This window comes from Cottoperca gobio, chromosome 1 (genome assembly GCF_900634415.1).
Source record: "Cottoperca gobio chromosome 1, fCotGob3.1, whole genome shotgun sequence".
NCBI classification, from domain to species: Eukaryota; Metazoa; Chordata; class Actinopteri; order Perciformes; family Bovichtidae; genus Cottoperca; species Cottoperca gobio.
Genome location: NC_041355.1, coordinates 9703059 through 9717458, shown reverse-complemented (window position 1 = coordinate 9717458; position 14400 = coordinate 9703059). Strand labels below are relative to the sequence as shown.

General features: G+C 40.9%; 2 protein-coding genes across 12 annotated transcripts in view; one reads left to right on the top strand and one right to left on the bottom strand.

Annotated features, from left to right (window-relative positions):
- Positions 1-445: 445 nt before the first annotated feature.
- On the bottom strand, positions 446-9960 carry haspin (histone H3 associated protein kinase). Its single transcript, XM_029430093.1, has 15 exons — positions 9495-9960; positions 8823-8966; positions 8456-8608; positions 5829-7734; positions 5336-5480; positions 5048-5199; positions 4695-4883; positions 4072-4157; positions 3824-3886; positions 3650-3741; positions 2954-3033; positions 2440-2528; positions 1629-1771; positions 1436-1538; positions 446-845 (listed from the first exon to the last, which is right to left on the bottom strand). Exons 1-15 carry the CDS (start codon positions 9653-9655, stop codon positions 644-646), a joined length of 3708 nt encoding a protein of 1235 aa, XP_029285953.1. The 5' UTR covers positions 9656-9960; the 3' UTR covers positions 446-643.
- A 3339-nt stretch (positions 9961-13299) lies between these two features.
- The window catches only part of LOC115006662 (amyloid-beta A4 precursor protein-binding family B member 2-like), a 45849-nt gene continuing 44748 nt past the window's right edge, over positions 13300-14400 (top strand). For 8 of the 11 annotated variants that reach the window (XM_029429108.1, XM_029429099.1, XM_029429089.1 and 5 more), the window contains exon 1: positions 13300-13435. The gene's annotated coding sequence lies outside the window, so the exon portion shown is untranslated. Of the gene's footprint in view, positions 13530-13674; positions 13813-14400 lie in introns of those variants that run through there. The other 3 variants (XM_029429045.1, XM_029429024.1, XM_029429035.1) reach the window with 3 other exon arrangements.

Genomic DNA, 14400 nt, shown 5'->3' with positions numbered 1-14400 from the left:
ATTATTTTCCATCATCATTCATTAGTTATGTCAAATTGTTCTATATTAATATCTAATGTCTATTAAATGTTTTGAAACACCTGAAACCCCAAAGATACTGTATACTACAGAGAGCTCTTCACATCAGAGTAGCTGGATTCAGCTTTTCTGATTGATTAATGTATAAGTTTATTATCAAAACAGTTGGAAATTAATTTTCTGTCAGTTGATTTAGTGATAAATCAAGAAATCACTTCCTCCCTAATCTAGATTGTATTAAATGTGATCACAATATCACTTTGAGATGGTGTTAAAAATCAGATAAAGATTTATTCATTCATTAATTCTGCATATATACAGTATTTATGTATTCAGGATGAATACGACAAAATTACCTTCAGTTATTTAACATGCAACAGCAACAACAGGCATAAATAAGCTTGTAAATTAAAATTTAAGACAAATACATTTTTCAAATGGTTATTTTAATAGCCTATTAAATGACAGTTCTGTAAAGACTGTACATGAAGTTGTGCTACACGGGGATAAAAACATCTTAACATGTCACAGCTCATCAAAGATGACAGGCAGATGCACCAGATTCCCTCTTCATATGGAAAGCACTGTGGGCATCCTCACACTCCAAGCGTTCAGCGCTCACATGCTACTGAAACATGGAGCAATTTTGCAGCGCCTCAGTGGCAGAGCTGTACTGGAGGACGTTGTCATAGAAACAAGTGAGCTCCTCTCGTATGCCCTTGGCCCCCCTCCCTCCTGAGGACCGGTACTTCATGGAAAGCAGCTTGGAGCACAGGTAGTGTAGCCACAGCACGTTGGAATGGGGGTGGTAGTTACTCCAGTTGTTTCTGAGACAAAAAGAGCAGCACAGCATTAACAGATCAGTAACACAATAACTCTGAGACGTTAGTCTGTAGAGGATTATAGACGAGGCGACTGATGATGTTGCTATTTGTAATTCAGAGCATTGATATAACAGCAAACAATTATTCGCTGTGTAAAGAGATATAGTGGAGTAATGTCTACCTGAGCAGAGAATTAGGTCACGCTCACACTGGGTGTGTTGTAATCTGAGCTTCTCTGTGCTTTCTTTACGGGCCAGCCGCGCGTGCATGCCAGCCCTTGTTGGACTGACCCTGGCTTGCTAATGGACACCGCTCTGAACTGCGGTTAAGGGTTTACAACGCAAAAGGCATGCGTTTGACTTTCTAAACCAATCAGCTGACTTCTATTTCTGGACGACAGATTCAAGTCAAAGTCAAAATCAATAAGAAATCCAATGCTGTCTCCGTTATCCTCCACAGTCAATGTATATTTGTATAATAAGATAAAGTTCATTGTTTAACTGCTTCATGTGACTCCTTTACGGCAGAGAAACTCCAGTGACATGACACACTGGGTGTTTCTGAATCTGGCAGAGAGACATTAATGCACTGACCCATTCTCCTGTCTCATGAGTCTGTAGATATCAAACTGGTAATCTCCCTGGCCCATGAAAAGCTCCTCATCGTTGGAGATATCACAGGACACCGTCAGACCATCTGGAGAGAACAAAACATATGCTTGTCATTACTCTTCGTGATTTTAACAGGGCTAAATATAAAAAAGGGGGTTTAAACAAAAAAACTAACCGATTTCTAGTCTGGACAGAGAGTAGTCAATGATGCGGACCAACACCCCTTTAGTTTCCAGAGAGTGTGCTGCTCCATTCAGGAGGAAGCTGCCCTTCTTCTCCTTGGTTGTTTTGACCAGCACGTTGCCCCAGTGGAGGTCCCTGCAGTAAACAGCACAGGGGGATAAAGTTGCTGTAACAAGACACCAACAAATCATCCGTTACAGCGACACCACATACAGAGCCAACTGCGTCACTGCGTCGGCTTACAACACAGGTTTGATACCGAACGCCACGTTTCCCACCTGATGTGAAGTTCACGCAGGCATCAGATTAAATGTGTACAACAAAAAACATCACATCTCACATCACATCTGGTTGTGTATTATAAGCTTTATTATATTCTAAAAATCAGTGTTATGGTAGTTGTTTGTGTACTTATTTAATAATATTAATAATAATACAAAGTTGTTTTATTGTTCCATTAAAGACACAGAAATCCAGAAATTATTTTTATCGTTTGGTCACTTTTAAAGCAAGAAATATCTGGTTCCAGTTTCTCAAATGTGAATATTTGCTGGCTTTGTAAGTCTTATGAGAAAGTAAATTGACTATATGCTTGTTGGACTTTTGGTTAGACAAAATAAGACCTTGGAACACACCACTTTGGGTTCTGGGAAACTGTGATGGACATTTCATAGCGTGGCGTCCTGATCGGTGTACCTAAGGCTTGAAGCACGCAGACGTGCACAGTTGCAAGGATTTGTGTGCGGGTGTGGATATATGTATACACGTGTGTGTGTGTGTGTGTGTGTGTGTGTGTGTTCTACCTGTGTTCAAAGTGTAGCTCCTGCTCAGCAACAGCCAGGGCAGCAGTGACCTGATGAAGGATGCTCTTTGCCACGACCAACGACGCCAGCTTGACAACAATAAAGGCTTGAATTAAAGACTTTGTTTATACTTTGTAACAATGTATAGAGTGTCGACTGACGACTGTGCAGTATCTTCATTAATGTTTGAGCACATTTTTTACAGCTTGTGTGCAAGTGTAATGAGCTAAATCTAGTATAATGACAGTAGAGTGTAATGCTTCTTTGAGGACAGAGTACTTGAAACTTTGGCTACAGTAGTGAGCATTTCAGGGCATACAAAAGAAAACTGCACTTGAAGTTGTAAACATATAATCCAAGTGGGCTGAAGCTGTCTCAGTTTGCTAGCCTCAGCATTTTCAGAGCAAGAGAGATGATTTTAGCAGTCACTGACATAATTGAGGAATGCTCAACATCACTGCACGGTACAGAAGGGAGGTCTCAGACAGCAGTCATTCTGAAGTGGTGTGCCTACCGTTCCATTGCTGTTCTCTAGGTCGATGCCCCCAAACTCAAACTCAAGGATTAGGAATAACTGATCCTTTTCAAAGAAATCTAAGCAAAGAGAGAAACACAGAGTCTAAATGAACGAGACAAGCGCATAACATGGTCCTAGATAGATTTGTGTCCCTGTTAAAAAGGAATACATCACCCCCAAAATGATCATTTGTATATCAATTACCCAGCCTGTGTTACCTTAAAGCTTGAGGAAGACTTTGCAGAATCCAAAAATGGAGAACATTTTTTTGCAAATGAGGCCGACTATTAACAACGTTATAATAATACTATTGTATACTGGTCGTCCACCAGTCGGAGGGTCCCTGGTTCGATCCTCTGCGATCAACATGTCGAAGTGTCCTAGAGCAAGATACTGAACCCCAAATCGCTCCGGATGGCATGGGTGTGTGAATGTTTGTCTCTCCTGGTGAGCAGGTGGTGATGCAGTACATTTACTTCAATTAATCACATATTCTCCATTTTTTAAATTCTTCTTTTACTATGGAGGCATGTGAGAAAACAAGGTAACACGGATTGAGTCATTGATAAAGAAATGGTCATTTTGGGGGCGACATATTCCTTCAAAGCCAGAAAAACTGTTAATAACCCATAAGAAAGGCCTATTTTTAGTTCCATCAGCCACTGTAACCTGAAAGACACTCTGCTCACTGACCTGGTCTGTCGTTCTCAGAGCCTTTCTGCTGGTCGAAGGTGTCCCAAGCATTCAGGAAATCTGGAGGGTAGCAGCCTTGAACGCAGTGGAGACTGCAAGGGAACAAGTAGAGTCCCATTAACGCTCAAAACTACTGAATGATAACAGACTAAAAGACCAGAGAACGTTGCTTACTCGTTGAGTCCAATAAATCCATGAGTTTTGTTCTGCTGCTTCTCTTTCAGGCTGCTCAGATCCCTGGCAGGAAAACACACACAATGCGGTTTAGCTGAACTACTCTCATGTGGTTTCCAAGGCTCATTGTTGGGCATCACCTAATTAAAACATTCAGACCTTATGACTCCCCCCCCTTGTATTATAGTGTCCCAGCAAATAGAGTAGTGTGATGTGCAGTGTTCGTTTATACTCCATGTACTACTTACTTTGAAATAATAATCTCATGGAGAATCTCTCCTAAAGTCTTCTGGTCCTCGCCGTTCACCTTCTCACTGCCCTCTACTGGAATGATCTGTCAAGAGAAGAGCCACTGTTTGACTGCAGAATACACAAACACACACAGTTTCATTAAACATTTATAACAAATCTTTATTGTTGAACAATCATGCGGCTTCTTGGCGTTTGACATACCTAAGCGAAACGCTTCGAGTATGTTTCCCTAAGGTGCTTTTTTCAATTTAACGTAACATGACTGAGTACGGAGAATAAGTGATCAAACTAACTCAAGGTACGCCAGCTGGCTTTTTCAGTCCTGGAGCTTTCAACCTTTTTCCCCACAGCCTTCTTCAGCAAATGACATATGCTATGGTGTTGTCACATGATATTAACGTCAAGCGCTTGTTATCAAGTGTACTTAGGCTGTGTGATAACACCTGATCAAGTTTCATTCACTGAAAAAAGCTAGTAAGTGAACCTTGAGTTTAGAATAATATGTCACAAATGCAAAGTCCCCCTCTTTGAACAAAAGATGCAATATGTTTTACATCACATTGTAACATCTTTAACAATACACGGCAACACAAACACATATATACACAAACACACGTACTTTGAGTGCAACAGTGTCTCCTGAGGCATTGGTGGTGGAGAAGACTTCACCGAAGGTCCCCTCCCCTATCTTCACGCACTGTTTCATGCACCGAGGGAGTATGCACTCCTCCCAGGGTAGAGGGCGCGGCTGGCCACACTCCTCATACACCTTCTCTGCATCCGACAGATCTGCGTCGTCACACACAACCTGTGACAAAAGACGGGAGGGAGGGGGGGGGGGGGGTGACGCACATTACCGTTAAGTGTAACAAACAATTCACAGTCAAACAACAAGTATGTAGCAGGTAAGTCGTACAAACTTGAAAATCATGACTCTTTTGACTCTTTCATGGCCGCATGCGTGTACTGTACCAGAGAATCGCGGCTCAGCAGCTGTGGCTGGAGGAGTTTGTGGCGCGGTGTTCGAAAGGGCGTGGCAAAGAGGTCCTGGCTGACATCCGCTAATGCCGCTCTTGCATGCGAGCCCGACACTGACCGCCGTAAACTGCTCGGAGTGAATTGCACTAAGAAGAGGGAATGAAGGATAAGGACAAAGGATAAAGAAGGACACAGTTACTGAACTGGCAGGTTTAAAACAATTAGACAATAGAGCCAAGCAATTTAGGTACAAATGACAACTTAGTGCTGTGTGTGAATTACCCATGCCCTTGCGATGAACAGAGAGGGCAGCTTTGAGTCTGCTCCAGGTGTGTGTGTTCGGTGTCAAGTCAGCCAACAGAGACGAGAGGTTGAGCCGACTCGCTCTCACCGGGGTGGAGAAATTCCTGTTGTTTCCCAACGGCTCCTACACACACAGGATTGATATCACAGTTTGTCAATGACGCCACAGCTCCACCTGCCGTCCCTTTAAATCCTTCTAAACAAATAACATTAATTACAGTAGGGTGGATTGTAGTAGAAACAAAAAAACAAAAACGCACAGCAACCAAAACATTTAAATTTAATAAACTCGCTTTTGAAAAAACAAACAAAATGTAATTGGTTTGCACTATCCCAGTTAATGTATCGATAATAAGAACAATCCATAAAATGTAAGTACTCCTACCCCTTAAGAAAAAGGTAAGCACAGATTCATAGAGTGACTCAGCATAATGCTGCAGCAGTACTGTGCTTCTGTGCATATTGTTCTCACCCTTGGCCGTTTGTGTTGTGTGGAGATGAGCTCGTTGAGGCTGCAGTCCACGGCCTTGTTACCGCCCGTCTGTGCAGTACTGCCCCTGACCACGTGTGTGCTGGCGCTGCCTTTGTTTTTCCAGCGACTCACACTCAGACCGCTCACACATGCCTTCCTCGTCGTCCCAGGACGGTCCGTAGACATGCTCCTCCTTTTCTTTTCTTTAGGAACCAGAGATATCTTTTTTCCCTTTTGGAGAACGTTGCAAGAGTTCTTTACTTCTCCTTTGTCTGAAGCGATCTTGTCTTCAGATCTAGTTAAGCCCATTGTTGCTCTCTTTTTCATATCGAAATGAATGGCAGAAGTTTCTTTATTATGGTGATTAGTGTCCCTCTCAGACTGGTGGTCATCCCTGACTGAGTCTGACACATCTGTGGGTGATTTAAGCTGTGCGTCTTTGAGCTGCAGGCTTTCTCTTAGTTGTGATGATGATAATCTCTTTATCTCAACATTGACTTTGTCAGTTAGACATTTCTCCTTCAGAAACGTTGTGAGCGCTGCCTTTTCTTTCGTTTCTCGCTCATGAAATACCGGACTGCTGTTGATAATTGACCGTCTAACAGACGTCATCATTCTCTGAGTGATTTCTCCTGAACATGCAAACTCTTCTGGGTCCTCAATGTTATGTGTATCGTCATTTCCAGACTTGTTTGCATCTGAGTTTTTGAGCTGAATTGTACTCTTCTTAGTATGACCTTTTGAGCTGTTAGTAGGTAATTGTGTGCTCATGATAAACTCAACACTGCTGTCTTTGTCGGGGGTAGATTCACCATAAAGTACTGATGCTAGCTGCTCCATGGATTCCTGTGTGCTTGAGTATTCAGCTGATGGAGAATTGTTAGCACTTTGACTGTCAGTCACTGAAGCTGCATGTTCAGAATCACTGGTTCTAATGTTTGATGGTTCCAAAGACTGAGAAAGGTCAACAATTTGACAGCTGTCCACAGATGGTGGATGTTCATTTGTTTGCAGGCTGTGTGCTGAGCTTGAAAGTCCCAAACAGGATGAGTAGGTCGTTTGACTGCATAGCTGAGACACAGTGAGGTTGTCAAATCGTTCCAGCCGCACGGTGCATTGCTCTCTCAAACATTTCTCCTTCAGAGCGTCGATCAGCCACTCTAACCCTCCTGCTGCAGACACAAACTGATTGCTGCTTTCACTGTCATCTGTAGAGAGCCGATTTAGACTTGGTAATTCCGCAACATTCTTGGTCTTTAAGTGTTCACTGTGGCTTTTGGCGTCCTCACGACAACTACTTCTCTCGTTAGTGCTCTTGGATTCCATAAACAAATAACAAGAAGGTTCTTCATGGTGATGCAGGTCTGGTTCTTGCTCACCAAGGCTCGATTGCGGCTTCTTCTCAGAACGAAGCCCAATAGATGATGCAGAACACGGTGGGGAGACAGGCTGCACTGGTGAATTCACATCTTCTTGGAATGTGCTCAAGACACCTATACAACTTACTGACATCGATGGACGGGTGGAAGTTTGATCATTGACAGGTAAGGATAAAAGGCGTGGCCGTTTGCTGACGGAGCCTGCTGAGGGTGTCGAGCAAAAGATGGGTTTCCTGGGGCAGGCTCTGAGGATGGGCTCTGTTGACTCATTGAGGGATATCTCTCGGAAGGGGTTGGTGGCAAAGCCGGCAGTCCCTTCAACATTCACCGAGTTCTCCGCACTCGACAACACAAATGATGGGGGGAGCCTCCTCCTAGAAGGCCGAAGAATCTTACTGCAACTAAATGCTCCCGAAGTAAAGTCAGCTGAAGAGCCGAGTATATTACTGAACGTTTTTTTAGGGAGTTTGGGTTTCGCAGCACGTCTGCGGCTGGTTACAAAGCGGCCCAGAGAAGGACCATGACCACTGAGAAGACAAACAAGGAGGAAGAAAGCTTTTACTTACGACATTTATACATAGACTTGCTTAACATGGAGAAAGCAGCCAGTTTGCTGAAAGACTGATAAGGGTCCGAGTGGGTACTGCGACAACAGTTGCAGCAACAGTTAAGTTTTCTATATTGTTTTTCCTGTGTTTAGAATGCAAAAAGTGAAATAAAAATTGTAACTATAAAAAGAAGTAATAAATAAATAAATATGTTTGTTTGTTAAGGACATTTAGCGGCCGTTCAGACTGAAAACAGCGAGAATGCGGCCTGAGTGAGCAGACACTCTTCAGCTAATGAATGCGTCGTTCACCAGACTGGCTGAATACTTACTTTGAGTTTTCATTAGAACTGAAGATAAACTTAATTTGAAGGCATCATGCTCCCAGGCGTGCCCTGGGACCCACTTATTATTATGAATTGTTGTAGTCATTATTTTTCACATTTGGATATTAATTTAGAAAAGCAGCCCAGGATCCAAGATTTCAAAGTGCAGCCTTTACAATACATTGTGGGTATTATAGGAACTGATGAAGACATCTGCTTGAATGCACAAGTACTCTGTTATTACCGGTAATATCCAATGTCTGCTCGCAGACACTGTTGTAGTAACATTAAAAAAATGGAGAACTACAAAAACTCTGTACATGCGGAGCATTCCTTTGTGTTTTCATGTTGTGTTCTGCTTGCTTGTGCACAGACCTGGTTGCCTTGCTCTGCTGGGCAGGCTGAGGGCTGGGCGAAGAGGTCCTGCTGATGTTCTCCTCATCACTGCTGGTGTCTGCCAGACATAACATGGCTCTTCTCTTAGCAGAACGGACTGCTCTACCACTGACAACACTAGTCTTCTTTGCTCTAATAAAAAAGAAAAGATTAAAACCAACTGATGAGCATATGAAGCATGATAAAGTACGTCAGGAAAAAAATAAAAATGTTAAGGCATCAAATGATGCAAAGAAACTCAAAGATATTTAGTCAATTTAACTATTAATTATTTAGTTTATTACAAGACATCATATTAATGAAATAATGACAATCATAATTGCCAGCTGCATGTTTATTCACACACCTGGTTGTCTTTCTCTGCTGAGCAGGCTGAGGACAGGAGGAATAGGAGGTATTCTCCTCATCAAAGCTCTTCTCAGCCAGACATAGCATGGCCTTTTTCTTGGCAGGACGCAGCTTTTTCCTACAGACACTAGTCTTCTTCTCTCTGGGACATGAAAAACAGATGAATACGTGAGGTTAGTCAGAGCAAGAGAGCATGAGATGCTGTCTTGGTTATTTTACTAGCAAACTTATTTCTGTAAAATGAAATATGCTGCATCCACAGGGTGGCATTGTTTGTTGTGTATTTCTCCGTGTCTACAAACTGCACATGCCACTGCAGCGTATTTCCTATCTTTACACTTTTGGTACTGTGGCAATATAACTCCCAAAAAATGATAACGATGTATTGGCCAATATTCCTTTTTTTGTGTTACAGTTGACGAACTTTGTCACTAAATCACATTTCTGTCCTGCAGTTGTGTGTGGTTTATCAGCAGACATATAGTATGGGTCACCTGTACTGACATATCTGTGATAAGCAGAAAACTTGATATCAACCATGATGATATATCGGTCAGGCTCTAACTTGAACAAGACCATTTAAATCACAGTTTAACTTTAGCCAAAACTTGGTGTAGCCCTTTCTGACAAAAGTGACTCCCCTCGCCGGAAGACTTGAACATAACGTTACCTTATCCTCGAGAGTTTTTCGGGTTCAACGACGGAGCTGTCGCCGTCTGTTGAGCGTGTACTGTCGAAGGTCTGCTTGCGGTTTTCAGGGACGATCCAAGCGGGCAGCATTCGCCTCTCCTTACCATATGTCTTCAAAAATAACGGCTTTCCTGGCTTCATGTTTAAAATGAAAGATATAAACGTAGCGGGAACAAATATTTATATCAGCCAGCAACGGAGTGTTCAATCGCATTTAACGTTACTAACCCAACGTTAACATTAGCCAGATAGCGCGATCTTTTACAAACTGCTAAATCTATCAACGCCCCTTACAACTTATCAACAGTGATCGAAAAAACTAATTGAAACTACATTAAATTCGCTGTTTTAACTCATTTCCATGATTGATAGCGTTATCTATTATAAGTTTTTGCCTATCGTTCATTATTTTGCCGAATGTTTCCGCTCGCTGGACCCGCTTCTTGTTCAAACTGCTGGGCACCGATGATTGGTCAACAGCCGGTGACGATGTCATGACAGCGCCACCTGGCGGATTGGAGGTGTTACAACTTGGAGATGAACGAGCTGATGAAACATTTATCCATTTATTCTTCCATTTAAAATAACAATGACATTTTTGTCTGGTTTAAATTTTCATGGCTTGTCATACATCTATTATCTTAGGATACACCCCTGGAGGTGTATCATCTCGTTTTCAAGGGGGTCTTAAACAAACACTCACCACCAAACAAATGGAAAACAGAACAATACAAGAAGATACACAATGACAAACAAAAAATGAAAGGAAAGAGAAAATAGTAATACAGACACAATCAAAATCAACGGATCAATCTATATATAAAGGAACAGAAAACATAGGCAATTTCTTTTAAGATGAAAAATCAGCACATCAGCAAAGGGATGACAAAGAACTAGTATTTACAGGTAATTCATTACAAACACAAGGAGCCTAAAACATAACACCTTTATTGCCAACTGCCTTTGATACAAATGGGACCATAAAGAGGACCTTATAAGGAACAAATAAATGTTTTAGAGAATACGGATAGTATATTTAGAAATTTTTTTGTGTGTCATTGCATTGTTTCATTTTATTTTCATTGCTTATCTTTGAATATTTATATATTTTTGTTGTTGTTGAGCTCTTTTGTAGTGTGTTGTATATGCCTACTTGTTTGTGTCTGATGTGATAATTATTTTTGATAAATAAAGTTTTGGGTAAAAACAATCAAACTTGGAGATGAAGGAGAGAGGAGGAAACAGCATCTCATTTTACATGTACATGTATGTAAACACGTTTCCAGCATTTGTATGACGTTGCAATATTACACAATATCTTAATGAAGATGTATTCGTTGTGAAGCAAAATGTAGGGATGATTATACTTTTAGGCCTGCACGTGCACTTTGTTGTTTCTATTTGTCTTGTGTAGCCTTATTGTTTTGGTTATTGCTCCAGGGACCGAATTTAACACAAAGTGGAAATCATATGGACAATACTATCCTTACATACAGTATGACCATACAGGTGTAACAGACAATGGGGGTAAATAAGTCTAACCACCAGGTGTCACCATTTTATTAGAGTATACTACATGCGTCAGTGGACAACTATTTGCATAAGAAATGAATCAAAACTAAGTCTAACACCAGTCTTCATGTATGTTATTGGCCCCTGGAGGCTGTAATGTAAAACTACATTAGCCTGCATGCTTTTTAAATGGTTAAACAATAATCGGCAAGTACAGCTAAAAGAAATGTGGTCATTAGTTCAAGAGGTGTCCTTGTCCATAAGCCAAAGTGATTGACAAGTAATTTGACTGTTGATAGGTCACCAAAGTCACTATAAGATTCATTATAAATATTTCACTCCATGTTTTCACAAAAGTAATCTCTGACGTGTTTTTTATGCACATAGTAGCTGCGTAGATTGTGTCTTCTTAATGCCCCACCTTGCACATACACCCAGCTAGACCTCTTTGCTTGCAGTTCAAACAACACGTTTAAACAATAATTACATTGTGGTTTTGCACTTTTAGACCATTAACTACAAATCATGTGAGCCTTTACAATGTTGCCAATTATTGTTCAAAGCAAAGTGGCTTACAATTTGTTTTATGGCAACAATTGCTTCCCATTCAGTTCTGTATTTACAGAACATTACAGGTAATTTAGCAGACACTCTTATAGAGTAGAGTAACTTACAGGGAGTCCCCCTGGAGCAACTCAGGGTTAAGTACCTTGCTCAGGGGTACAATGGTGGCAGCCTGGTATTGAACTCACAGCCTTCCGGTGTTCTGTTTGGAAGGCGTTTTCAGAAAGTAGAGTAGGGCTAACACTTTTCAAGCACATTTCTTTTCAAGAACACTGCAAGTGTATGCTCAATAAGCGCACACAATGCATGCATTGCATTATACAGTTTAGAAGGTTTAAATTGGTTCCAGGTTCCAGTTTACAAAAGGGAGATACTGATCTACACAATATATATATATATCTTTTTTTTTATCAATGCTGAACTAACACAGCAGATCCTGTTGAATTAAATCTCACTAAACAATAGATGATGTGCTCATTTCAGACTCAAATCTGTTTTAGTTGTTCCTTGTCAATAAACTTAAATAGCTGCAATACTGAATGCTTCTAGTAGCTGCCATATGTGGTGGCGCTGTATTGTTCAGTTTGTAGTTATCCGTGTGCTAGGAACACTGGAGAAATCAAATATGAATGCTGCTTCATTATCCATAAATGTATTACCAATACAGCAAGGCATTAAGTCAGCTTGCTCCATACTTTATTTTTATTAGGTACAAAACTGGGTCGAAACAATCATTACAAACTGATAATATTGTTTTCCGATATTTTGGTGGGTTTAAAAGTGAGTAATGATGACATTATGATATTGATATTGTGGTGCTGTATTTATAGACACCCAGTGTGAATCTGTTGATGTTTTGGAAGAAATGTCAATCTGCCATGTGACTATATTGATTGTTACTGACAAATTATTTCGTAATTTTGAAACATATTTAGTTAAAATAAGACTACAACAGCAACATTATCCCCCTTATACACAACTTGTCTCTTGGCAGCTAATTAGTAGCCTAATTGCAGAACTACCACACTACCCTGCAGTGTAGCATAGCTACTACATTTCTACATTCTTATCATTGCTACTATGCTGCAGTCTACTGTGGTATTCTAATACTACTGCAACTTTGTTGTATTCTGTTATCTCATGTATTTTTATATTACATATTTATGTACCCTATATCAATATATTATGTATTTCTTTATATTATATTTACATTATTTGATTATAGTTATGCTATAATGCATAAATACAACTTTATCTGTAAGTAACCTATATGTTTCAAATATACCTAGATACTTATCTACCAGGAAACAGCACTAGCCTATTGATTTTGCACATCTAATATACACACTGGTCCAGGGTAAAGTATAGTTTATTGATTGATCTGCTAGGCTATTTGTATGATATATATTGTTCCTACTCATCTGTATCCTGTTGTTACCTTTCTGGCCTGCATTGGGAATAAAAACGTTTTATTTCTTTATTTTAATCATCATTATCTAGAGAATTGTTCATTCTCTTGGGGAAAACTTCCCAAAGCAAAGAAAACATTCAAAGTGTCCTTCAGTAGCCTACAATTACCTTTTCTATGTGGAGTTATATGAAAGTAGTATTTTGTAGCACCACTTTATGAAGTAATGACATTAGCCAGCATGCAGTACAGGGGGTTATGTAAAAAAAGAAATCACAGAGGAGCGTTTGCTTCCGGAGCAGCGTCCCCCGGTTCCCCCTGTCGGAGAACAGCGGCATCTGGGAGGGAGGTGGAAAGGAACAAGCCGAGAGAAAAAGGAGGGGAGGAGAAAAAAGACAGGAGCGCAGCGAGGAGGACGTGAACTCACTGTAGAGGAGGTGAGTGATGTGGTATGCCGAGAATTTTCACTTGAATACGGGGAGTTGTGTCCGTTACCGTCTTCTTCAGCCTTGAATTTGAGTGGAAACAAACGTGAGTTAACTCCGTATTTTTTTAGGCGACGCATTGTTTTGGCATCTGAGGGGCCCACTTGTGTTGCAAACAAGTCGGGGATGGTGGGGGAGAGAAGACCGGGAGGCTGCGGCGACAGATGGGGTATTTATGGGATCCAGCGTGTGTTTCTTTTGAGTTTATTGTCGGATATTTAGAAGTGGCTGTGATGCCTGTTGAATCAGTTTTCACGTAGTGTCAGGGAATGCGGCGGTTGCTTATGAGAACAGCCGTTGTCGCGGATCACCGCTACCAACGTTACAAGGTTAGCTAACTAACTCGACTGCTATGTCGGGGATTTAACGGGGTAACCGCTTGCATATCGATACAAGAGACCTGAGTAACATTTGTGAATCCTCACGTCTGTTAAACGTGTGCTATCTTTATGTAGAGGGCCTATCAGCAGGTAAGCTAAGTGGTTGGTAAACTGACTATTAATCGGCCATTCATCAGAAGTTAACCAACCGCCAGACAAAAAGTAAAAAGCGTCCAATTATGCTTCACACCCCGAAACACCTTTATACAGTACCTTTGGGTGTGACTGCTGGAAGCATACATTATGGGTATTATTCAACTATTCAATGACATTTATACTAATTAAAACCAGTCTCAGTTTTGAGACTATTCTACTTCTTCACCTTCTACTACATACACATTAAAGCCAGCATTGCAGTTCAGCATCCAGCATCCAGCATCCACACTCTAGTTAGTTTTTCTTAATATGCTTTAAGCCCGAGGTTCTCAATTGTTTTTCAACTAAAGACCCCTTTTTATAATTCAAGATAAGAGACTATACTGGGGACCACCTCATGTATGTCCCTTGGAATAATTTGACGTATTGTTTACGCTACTA

What these genes read in the sequence shown, in the direction of transcription:
- haspin (XM_029430093.1), bottom strand. Translation starts at nt 9,655, where the DNA reads ATGAAGCCAGGAAAGCCGTTATTTTTGAAGACATATGGTAAGGAGAGG. An exon ending in TGCTGAGCCGCGATTCTCTG is followed by an intron (nt 4,884 to 5,047) that starts GTACAGTACACG and finishes CTTTTGTCACAG; the next exon opens with GTTGTGTGTGACGACGCAGA. An exon ending in CTCTGAGAACGACAGACCAG is followed by an intron (nt 3,034 to 3,649) that starts GTCAGTGAGCAG and finishes CTCTTTGCTTAG; the next exon opens with ATTTCTTTGAAAAGGATCAG.